Consider the following 11,448-nt stretch of genomic DNA (forward strand, 5'->3'; position numbering starts at 1 on the left):
AGATTGTATACTCAATTGCATTACAGTCTGCGATGTAGCTGAAGAGAGACTATCATATGGAACAAAAGGTTATAATTCAGTGTAAATTAAACTACACTGACTGTTTTATACCCCATATGAATACTTTTTGTGGTGAGAATAACCTATATTTGCATTTGAAATGACTTTCATATAATGTCTTATATTACTTTTTTGTGATGTTTGAGCAAATGGAGATAACATGGTCTCTGACATTATAATGAACACTTAAATAATTTGTGGTATTAATATTTGTAAGCATTTTTTTCCGTGGGTTGCATAATCATGGTACAAAACACAGTAAGCAACTATGTATCCACCCAATACCACCTTAACAATGCAATAAAATGCCCAAACACAAACGGCTACAAATGTTTTAATTAATAGAATGACTTAAAAAGTCAGTAAAAAGCTCCAATTCAAATACATTGTTATTATTATTATTCCATTGTTATATATTGATTTTTTATCATTAATGACTATTACTATGACTGTTTTATTATTGTTGAAGTGACTTTTGACAAAACAAAAAACTTTATTATACAGCATATCTCTTATACAAAGGAAAACTAAATGTGCAAGGCAAGTGCATTAACAAATACGTGGTACATCACAGAATTAGTAAAGCCACACAACCAAATAGCAAAGTGTGTGTCAGTATGTCTCTGAAAACTCAAGATAACAAAAAAATCTTCATGATTCAAGTCCAAAAACAATTATGAAAAATATCTACACTCACCTAAAGGATTATTAGGAACACCTGTTAAATTTCTCTTTAATGCGATTATCTAATCAACCAATCACATGGCAGCTGCTTCAATGCATTTAGGGGTGTGGTCCTGGTCAAGACAATATCCTGAACTCCAAACTGAATGTCAGAATGGGAAAGAAAGGTGATCTAAGCAACTTTGAGCGTGGCATGGTTGTTGGTGCCAGACGGGCCGGTCTGAGTATTTCACAATCTGCCCAGTTACTGGGATTCTCACGCACAACCATTTCTAGAGATTACAAAGGATGGGCTGAAAAAGGAAAAACATCCAGTATGCTGCAGTCCTGGGGGGCGAAAATGCCTTGTTGATGCTAGAGGTCAGAGGAGAATGGGCCGACTGATTCCAGCTGATAGAAGATCAACTTTGACTCAAATAACCCCTCGTTACAACCGAGGTATGCAGCAAAGCATTTGTGAAGCTACAAGACGCACAACCTTGAGGCGGATGTGCTACACCAGCAGAAGACCCCACTGGGTACCACTCATCTCCACTAAAAATAGGAAAATGAGGCTACAATTTGCACGAGCTCACCAAAATTGGACAGTTGAAGACTGGAAAAATGTTGCCTGGTCTGATGAGTCTCGATTTCTGTTGAGACATTCAGATGGTAGAGTCAGAATTTGGTGTAAACAGAATGAGAACATGGATCCGTCATGCCTTGTTACCACTGTGCAGGCTGGTGGGGGTGGTGGGGGTGTAGTGGTGTGGGGGATCCCTTTTGCCTTCAGAACTGCCTTCATTCTTTGTGTCATTGATTCAAAAAGGCGCTGGAAGCATTCTGTAGAAATGTTGGCCCATATTGATAGGATAGGGTCAAACACGGTATTAGTATGGTGTTCCTAATAATCCTTTAGGTGAGTGTATATCACAGGCAAGTGGTCTAAGGAAATGTTAAAAATCTAAATTATGTGGCATGCTGAGCTAAGAAGGCTCTTATTCTGTGGAGAAGCTCTTTCTTGACACTGTCTGGCACCAAGGCTGCAAAAGAGAGAGAGATATCCATGACTATGACTTAACATTTTTAATACAGACAAAATGGTTTAGCAAAACTTGTGTTAATGCTCACACCCACTTCCATTACTGGAAAGGGGAAACATAACATCCCGTGACTGCACCGCCTACTGAGGCTACTGTCGTTTAAGTAACTGGCATCTCAGCGTCCTCTATGATGGGTTCAAAATGGTTGCGGTCTTTGAGGGAGTGACTCTACAGCAGGGGTTACTACTGGTAGCTCACGAACAAATAGTTTGTTAATAGGTTGACAAACTGAGACACAAAACTACCACAATATTAAAAGTGAGGTAGCTATCTTTGTGGGCCATAGATGTGTAAAGTGGGAATATTTTCAGTGATGTAGCTATAACTATGTGGGCTAAAGAAGTGTAAAATAGTCATGAATCTTGATGTGAAGTTACAAGTTTTCATAAGCATTGGGTATTGCAATTTCAGCAAACAGTAGCTTCATTCAGCTTATGTGTGTTATGTAAATAAATGTAAGCGATGTGGTGCAAGTAGCTCATGGCCATTTTTGTTATTTTAAAGTAACCCTCAGATGAAGAAAGGTTGGAGACCCCTGCTCTAAAGCCTAAGTGTTTTGTTTGACTCAACTGTACACTAAACAAAATGCAATGGAAGTATAATACTAAGATGCATTTTAAAGTGTTGTCTTTTAAGGTTGATTTGTAGAAAGCAGTGTGGCTAGCAGGATGAATTAGAAGAGCCCAGCCATAAAAGCTGCACAAATCTTTTTGACACCGTGTATGTTACACCATCAATTCCAATAGTCAAGTTAAGATACCTCTTCCTTTAGGAGTGATCTCTACCACCAGGTCCTCCACAGTGACATGCTCCAAGCCTTTTTCTTTGATTACTTCTGCAAAAATAAATACAGATATTTTAACAAAAATTGCTCGAAGCAGCCTGTGCAGCATAATACGAGTTCCATAGCGAAACCCTTGCACTTTAGTTCCAACTGTCAAATATGTATGTACTTTATCATGACCTAAACTGTGTCCATTCTTAAAGCGTGTGGACAGTTTATTGCTATTTGGAGGATGTGTTTTGCCCACTGCAGGTGTAGAGCTGATTAATGCCTTTATAGCAGAACAAAGTAAAGAATATACACATCAGTTATGGGATTAATTTAAATTTACATTTTGGACACAACGCACAACAAGCCCTTTTCACATGAAAGATTTTGATATGTTTACTGTAGGAAAAGCACAGGTGTAAATAATCAAATGAATGATGGCTGAATTCCATTTAGCTGCTTCAGTTTCAGGCTCCTTGTGTTGTGCATGCTGGCTCACACTGTCATGGCTTATTGGGACACTTGAATACAACAGAGCCATTGTTAATGTTATTAGTAACACCTGTGTTTTTCCTACTATGACGAGTCTAAATATCTGATGTGAAAAAGGTCCATTGTACTTACATTTTTTTTAAAGTATCATTATAGTACACTGTTATCCCGAATTAGTTGACTTTACTAGAAATTTGTGTGGAAACCCGTTGCCTTAAACCGTTTAAGTTTTTACACAAGGTGAAATTTAACAGGTCAAGTTGTATTAACACAGAGCAGTAGACAAATCAAGTTTACATTAGTAATCATTACTAAAATGTATTAGTAAACAAATATAAAACATTAGGCTACTTATCAATATTAGAGAAATAATTTGTTTAAATAAATATGTTTTTTTTCCTTTATGTCAGTATGATTTTAAGAATATACTTCAATACATTTATTCTAAAGAAACAGAAAGGAAATCTGATCTACTGATTTCCAATCTGTGTATATGCCACTGACCACTTTCTCACTGGCCAGACCCTATCAGTCCCCCCCCCCCCCACCTCTCGGGTCTCGGTCATGGTGCAACAATAAATGTACATAAACACTAAATAATCCATACAAAACTAAAACCCAGACAACATAAATGCACACCCAAAACATTAACAGAACATTATTAAAACACACTTTAACTAGGACAGACACCGTTCAGAACATATCATTTTTTCCCCATGAGCCTTTGCACCGCAGAACAGTTCAAACAAGAAACTAAACATCCTTAGTTATCTCTGCTTAATAAGATGTGTACTGTGCACTGCATACTTAAGCTGATTATTACAAACAACTAATGTAATTTAGTAATGAATATGTTTTTTAACAAAACATGAAAGAATAAGTAGTGACCACTAAAAAGTTTAATTACAACTAAATCTGGGTTTACAGTGTATAAGGAATGTAAACAAAACTATAGCCTGGCATTTTGATTGATCAATATATTTGTTAACTACGTTAAGCCAGTAATAAGTTCTGATGCTGTTAACGGTTTGTGTACATTATGGTTTGTAAATAGAGGCGTTTTGTTGTGGTAAAGCATACATCTACAGGCTATAATTTAAGCTCTCTAAATGTCTAATATAACTCACAGTTAGGTAACCAATGAAACTGGGCCTTTATAATGTATAAGTGTGCATATAAGATTCACAAGAGAGTACGCAGATGTTGGCATCTTTCAGTTCTTTGGCACTCAATCAATGACTATCAATGCTATGTTTTAACAACAGCGTTGTCATTTCTACCTTTGCAGTGAGCTTTCATTTGGTCCTTCCATCCACACTCAGTGAGTTTAGCCCTCAGCAACTCCTTCAGTCTGTCAATAAGATGCAAGCACATGTTAATGTATAGCAGGCACGATTCTGCCTTATGCTAATTAAGTTATTAATAACAGCTGGCAACTTCCTCATCTTGATTACAACATTGGTTATTTTGGCCCTGATGTGCCATTATCTCTGTTGTGTTGACATTATTACTATGTATTATTCATATTACACAGACTGATGCTTCTCTGTTTGCCAGAAAAAATGAATATGTGGTGGAGCTGCCATCTTCTTCGAAGCTTGAGGAACCAGTCTAGTTCAGTATTCATGGCATATGTTAGTTCCATGCCTGTTGAACATATTACAGGCATGTTTCTGCCTTATAACAGCTGCTGACAACCTGGGTCTTAACTCATATTTTAAAAATATCAAGCCATACATGTACATTATTGAGATGTTGACAAGTGAGAGCAGAATTTAAGACAGCTCCTAGTTTAGAGCAGCTATGCTCTATTCATGCAATATGCCATTAGTTATGTCTTCGCTTAACAAAAATGACAGTAACAAATAAAGTAATTGTTAGTAACCCTGAACACACAATACTACAGAGGTGTGTGATTGTTAAATAGCACGTTTAGCCAACATTTGGTGAAGCACAGAGTCAAATAGAGTAAGTTATGCTACGATAGACACACCCAATATGAAGTTACAGAAAACGCATAGCTAAAAAAACAACAACCGATGTCTTTACTTTCAGTGCAAATAGCCACAACGTTGACACTGACTGACGCGGGATGTAAGGGGGGTAAACATACTTTATAATAACCGTAACAGCTATTTAACCAACGCTGTTAAATAATATAAATACAGTTTGTAATATTTGATCTCACCTCTCTCGTTCCCCCATCTCTGTTAGCTTCTGGTTTACTGTTGCCCTCATTCTGGACTCTTTACTCATAGTCTTTCACCTACAGGGGTAAAAGAAATAACACAGCATACAGTATTCTATTCCTGTATTAATGCATCGATGTAAATTCAAGCTGGTGCCGCAAAGTGTAACGTTAACACCGCGTAACGTTTGCGTAACATTTGCTACGTTACGTTAAACTTGCTAAACCACTCTAAACAATGTTTACCATTCTGAGCAGCTAACGTTAACTCAACAAGCTAGCTAGCTAGCTCCACAGGCTCCGTTGGTAGAGGATGTTATCAATGTGTAGAGAAGGACAAATACAAGGTTTCACCATTCAGTTGTACCACAACCTTGCCAGACTATGTTGCGTAACATTATATGAAAAAAGTTCAGATTAAATAGCTAGCTAGCGTTAACTGGCGATGAAAACAGCAGACATATTAAAAAACAAACATCTCACAATCAGACAGCCCCTATGCGCTAAACTATGAAGTTTTATTTGATATGTCGCTAAGGAAAATAGAGTCTTACCATCAGATATTACACTCCGAGCAGAAACACTTATCTCTACAATGGTTCCTACGCCTTTATTAAATGCAATACTCTGTTACACCACACAGCGGCAATGTTGACTAATACATTTTAGTATCCTTTATTTAGAGAGTGTGGCCAACTAGGGAATCGAATGTTCTGAGCATACCGTTCTGCGATTGGTTCCGAGGTGGTCACGTGTTTCGTGGACTCCATGTTTGATACCAACATTCATCTGATTCCCATTGATATAGTGCAGGGAATAGTGGAAAAATATAATAAATTATTTTAACCCTTGTGTTGTCCTTCGGGTCCCAGTGACCCGAAGGACAACACAAGGATTATGTACTTCCGTTTACTTTGTTGAGAATTGCTCTCTAAACCCTGTTTCTTGTAAAGTAAGTAAGTAAAGTTTATTTCTAGAACACATTTAAACACAGTTTAAGCTGACCAAAATGCTGTACAAACCCTTGTTTAGAGAGCAATTCTCAACAAAGTAAACGGAAGTACATAATCCTTGTGTTGTCCTTCGGGTCACTGGGACCCGAAGGACAACACAAGGGTTAAAAATGACATTAATCACTGAAAAAATGCCCAACTGTTGTGCGTTTGGCTGCAATGAAAGACAGGGAAGCAGCATCAGATTTCACAAGTCCCCCTGTGAAGCAAAAAGGCAAAAAGTATGGGAGCTGTTCATTATTGTGTGAGGTAAATGTCAACTTCTCTCTTCGATATGATAACCAGTGTTGTAATGTAACGGAGTACAAATACTTCGTTACTGTACTTAAGTAGAAATTTCACGTATCTGTACTTTACTTCGCTATTTAAATTTATGTCAACTTTCACTTTTACTCCACTACATTTCCTAGATAAAATGTATACTTTTACTCCGTTATATTTCCACTAAGCATCTTCGTTACTCGTTACTAAAAAATAAAATTATAAGAAATGTGTGCGACTGCAATAAGGGAGGTTTGGCGAATCACTGCTCCTAGATTGCATTACGCACGCCGCGCGCTCTATTTCAGCGCTTGTTTGTTGCAAACCGCCATGGAAGCATGAGCACCTACTGGAGGACCTACTGGAGGACCTCCCGTTATCGTAGACCACCAGGCTCGACATAAGCAATTTTTAGGGGTTTGCTTACTAATGTAAAAAATATAGCATTAATTTAGTAAGAAAGTGAAAATATCAAGATGACAAGATGATGCGTATTAGGTATAATTTTATTTTCTTTATTTGAATGTAGTTGATGACCCCTGGTCTAGCTTTGCTGCTAATGGCACAACATCCAGTGGCAGTGGCTAGCTTTTTTCCTGCTTTTTTGTCCTTTTCCAATATCACCTATGATATTTCTTTCAGGGCCAGTAAAAATGTAGAAGGGGCCAGCAAAACTCTGATCTACTGGCCCCTGGGGCCAGTGGGGATTTTTTTTTATGTTGAGCCCTGCGACCACCCCAATAGTGGTGAACTCGGTGAACAGGGTAGTGGTGAAGATAACGTCATACACCCGTGTTGCAAGAAATGTTTCTGTACATTGATGTCAGCTCTAAACATATGCTGTTTGTTCTTTGAACTTAAGAGAATTGTGCCTGAAAAGTCCCTGAATATGCTTTATGCTTTACTATAAGAAAGCCACAATAAAAGTTCTAACCGCTTGCTTTTAAAAAAAACAACTTTTACTTTTGATACTTAAGTACATTAAATATCAGAAAATTACTTTTGATACTTAAGTACAGTATATATCAGATACTTTAAGACTTTTACTTAAGTAATATTCTAAAAGGTAACTTTCACTTCTACCGAAGTCTTTTTCTAGTACGATACTTGTACTTTTACTCAAGTATTACTTACTAGTACTTTATACAACACTGATGATAACAAATTACATAGGACAAATATAGTAATTCCATCGTTAATGTGTACATTGCTAAAAAAAAGTTCTAACACTGCTTTAGAAATGAATGAAGTTTGAAGTTAGCCTTATGCTAGCGTTAGCTTTTTCGCTAGCACTCCATGTACCTAAATGCTTGTGATCCGGCCACAGTCATATGGCTTTTGGTCTCGACCGAGTCCAGGTGTCTTTATTGTCTTCATAATTAGTGGTGTCAACCAGTGGTTAAATTGGCTTTTGTAGGGAGGGGGAGCCCTTATTTACGGGGAATGGTCGTCATTCAAAATCGCGCCATAAAATGACTTAATGTGTTTTTACACCAAAGGGGCTCTTTTTCCAGTATTAATGTGTAAGGTAGGGTTGATTAGTTCAAACAAAGAGAAATACTGTACAATTCACTTACTTTATTATTATTTCTTACCTTTTATAGGCTAATGTTAACAGGCAGGCAACGGATTTCACCCTTGGAAAATGTATGAAATTGAACACGTTTGAAAATATTGGTTGGCAAATATGTAAACATCTTTTTAAACAAGAAAATTATGTTGATTTAAGAGAATCAGAAACCACTATTATAGCCTTTTTAACAGTGATTGGCTTGCCCAGCTTGTTAATAGCCAGTGTATGTTAATTTTAGCTTCCAGTTTGTTAGATGGCACCAACATTTGGTCTAATCATAACTGGCCTGGCAACCCAAAGGCCAAGGTTTTGCTTCCAGATTTGTGTGCTGACTTATGATGTAGGGGTTTGGGGGTCCTTTTTTAGCATTAAACACTATTTCCTGCATTTTGGTGAATTTGTATGCACCTACTTCTACCTTTTTCTGAATAAATATGCCTGAAATATCTTTATGTAAAGGGAAACATTACAATCCAAATATAAAAACATAATGGAAAATATTGCAGTAAGGCTGTCAGGCATTCTGTATTGCATTCATCTATTTATTCTCCTTTAGATTGACTTTTCTAATTATATCTGAGTCAGCACACATGTAGCTTAGGCCTAATTTATTCTTCCCTCTTTTGCATCTTTTGTTGGGGAATTAACCTCTGTAAATGTGCATATGACAATTATTCACCTAAGTGATACATTATTAATTTAATAAATCCCTGGACTGTAATATTTCAGATGTTTGAGCAAGATTTCTGCTCATGTCCAAAACTTTGTGCACATTCAAAATATAACTCATCCCACCTGTGCTCTCTGAGATTTGGAGGAGTTGTGATATTTTGTGAAAAATAAAGTTATATAGGCTATTAGCCTACAAGAAGTCACTATATTTCAGAAAATAATCTACCTGCACCGTAGTCTGCTGCGCATTACGTGATTGGTCTGCTGATACGGTAGATCTCAGACCGTCTGACAGACACAGAGCGCCGTTTGAGACGTTTAGGGAAGTGGCTGTACGCTGCTCTACATCGGAGGTGGAAACCCGAAACTTATGGCAGAAATGCACGGAGCACAAACGCGACACATTTGCCGCAGCATGTCGCCAGCAGAGCGCATCCATAAACCTGAAGCTGCCCAGCTTTTTACAGCGAGAATGGGCACAAAGCGACGTCCAGTTTCATATTTGTCAGTCAACTTTTCAAAATACATTTGGGGCTGAAGGAGACGGAGCTGAGCTCCGGCAGGGTGTGTAGTGGACCTGAGGAGGCGGAGCTGCGCTCTGGTGCGCTCCGGCCCAATTTAACCTCTGGTGTCAACAATAATCGATTCGGCGATGCATTGCAATGCGGGGTATGCACGATTCAGCATCAATGCGGCAAAGTGCCATAATCAATTATGTCACTGTTTATTTTCTGGCCTTGAGTGGACAATAAAGTTGTAAAGTTTCAATTACTTCTGTATCAAAGATACAGGAGAGTGATAATACACACATAGCAGCCAATAAAATCTGTTGTTCAATATCCTCTCAAGGATCACTGTCCCGTTGATGGGACACTGCGTTGCTGTAACCTCGATAAAACTTCCACTCATGAGCGTTTTTATAACTTTAAAGCATTAAATCTTCCAAATATACACACCAATTGAAAGCTTAGCCTCTAAAACAATTCAGCCATAATCTGCGCAGCTGTCGAGAGTGCATCCATACCTGTTTTCGTTGTCCTTTCAGCAACAAAGTGGTATGTTGCCCAAAACTTGATATTCATAAATCCCCAAGAGTCCAAGGAAATGTAATATCCAAGCTTTATATTCCAAAACGATCTGTTCGCCTCACAATGTTGAAGTTTCTGGCCGAATCACAAGGGAAAAACGCGAAACAATTTTCCATTTCCGCACTTGTTATCGCCGCTTGCTTCTCTGCCCAGCTTGCTACATGCTCAAAGTGGGCGTCATCGAATTCCCTAGCTTCTAAGCTTTTGATAGACATCTCATATGAGCCAATCCGTTCAGGTTTGCCTCTGATATGGCCAATGAAAGCGGACAAGCCAATGACAGCAAAAAGGACAGACATTTCTGTAGAAAAATCAATTTTTGAGTCTTTTGGCATCTCGATTTTTTCTATAATAACCTGAGACATGTTGCTATGGCCTGGGTGTATCTGTATATCACCAGATGTGTTTACAGTATTTTATTTTGATCATTTTACAGATGTATGACTTGGACGGAAATAAAAAACCTCCATTCTAGCCTCTGTAACTCTGTGTCAGTAAGGCCTAGAATCCCCCTGACACTTGTAACAAAAAAATTGAGAGTGTTTCCTTTCCAATGATGTCAGGCACACCCCAGAGTGTCAAAGTATGTGGGAGCTGTACCACTTTTAATTTGGGTATGTTGTTTAGACCAAAAAGCATGAAATTTCAGCCGAATCTTAAGGATAGGATATTATATTATATATATTAGGTATATATAATAGGATATATATTAGGATATCTGACTGATTGCCTCATGACTGATGAAAAATTTGCCTTGTTGTGTGCAGTAGAATTTTGATGCATCGCAATGCATCGTAGAATCGAATTGAATCGAATCGTTACCTGGTGAATCGTAATCGAATTGAATTGTGAGGGCAGTGCCAATGCACACCCCTATTCATAATAATACTGGAGGGAAAGTGAAACACAGCTTAGACGGGGATGCTGTTCGGCTTTTCACAAGTTTAGACAGCTACGCCAACGTTTGCTAACGTTAGCGCAACAGCGTTAGCCTAGCCTGCTAGGTAGCTAAATATTACGACTGCCTTCGGAGTTTCCTATATCTGCGTCCACGTTGTCAACATAAGACCTGTGGCGTTAGTGCTCCTTTTGTACCATCATTTTATTGAATTAAATATTAAGCTTCGCTCCTCTGAGATGGGTGGGTTTTTGTTACGTTACACACAAAGCTAGCTATAGTTAGCCTGTATAAGAGACTTATAGGGCTTGGGTGTCGTGACGTCATTACTTGGCGTGGCCGCCATGTTGATAGCCTCTTTTACCGCTAACTGCTACTCGATCTACTGCGCACTGTTTATATAGACGTAACGTCCGTCTCAGTCGTGTGTCTTATACTATTTCAACCATGGTAAACCGTAGCTGTATTGTGGGGTGTAACAGCGCAACACATAATTGCCATGGGAAAAAGGTCGAAAATGGTTTAACTTTCCACCGTTTTCCTGCTTGGGACCAAGTTTCCGAGATAACAAGGAGTCGTCGGCTCGCTTGGATCGCGGCTGTAAGACGACCAAACATAAGCTTCCACAGTATCCCGATGTCGATGAGAGTCTGTTCCCTACATTT

The 11,448-nt window shown here is 38.3% G+C and overlaps 1 protein-coding gene across 4 annotated transcripts; it reads right to left on the bottom strand.

The window, feature by feature from the left end:
• Positions 1–1,432: 1,432 nt before the first annotated feature.
• eny2 (ENY2 transcription and export complex 2 subunit) lies at positions 1,433–5,917 on the bottom strand. 4 transcript variants are annotated; one of them, XM_039807354.1, is made up of 5 exons: positions 5,833–5,917; positions 5,279–5,356; positions 4,371–4,441; positions 2,587–2,661; positions 1,433–1,766 (listed from the first exon to the last, which is right to left on the bottom strand). In XM_039807354.1, exons 2-5 carry the CDS (start codon positions 5,344–5,346, stop codon positions 1,693–1,695), a joined length of 288 nt encoding a protein of 95 aa, XP_039663288.1. In that variant the 5' UTR covers positions 5,347–5,356; positions 5,833–5,917; the 3' UTR covers positions 1,433–1,692. The 4 variants fall into 4 exon arrangements, with proteins under 4 accessions (XP_039663288.1, XP_039663290.1, XP_039663289.1 ...); XM_039807356.1 differs by having other exon boundaries at positions 5,762–5,833; XM_039807355.1 differs by lacking the exon at positions 5,833–5,917 and adding an exon at positions 5,633–5,769.
• Between the last annotated feature and the right edge of the window lie 5,531 nt (positions 5,918–11,448).

This window comes from Perca fluviatilis, chromosome 7 (assembly GCF_010015445.1).
Source record: "Perca fluviatilis chromosome 7, GENO_Pfluv_1.0, whole genome shotgun sequence".
Classification (NCBI taxonomy): Eukaryota; Metazoa; Chordata; class Actinopteri; order Perciformes; family Percidae; genus Perca; species Perca fluviatilis.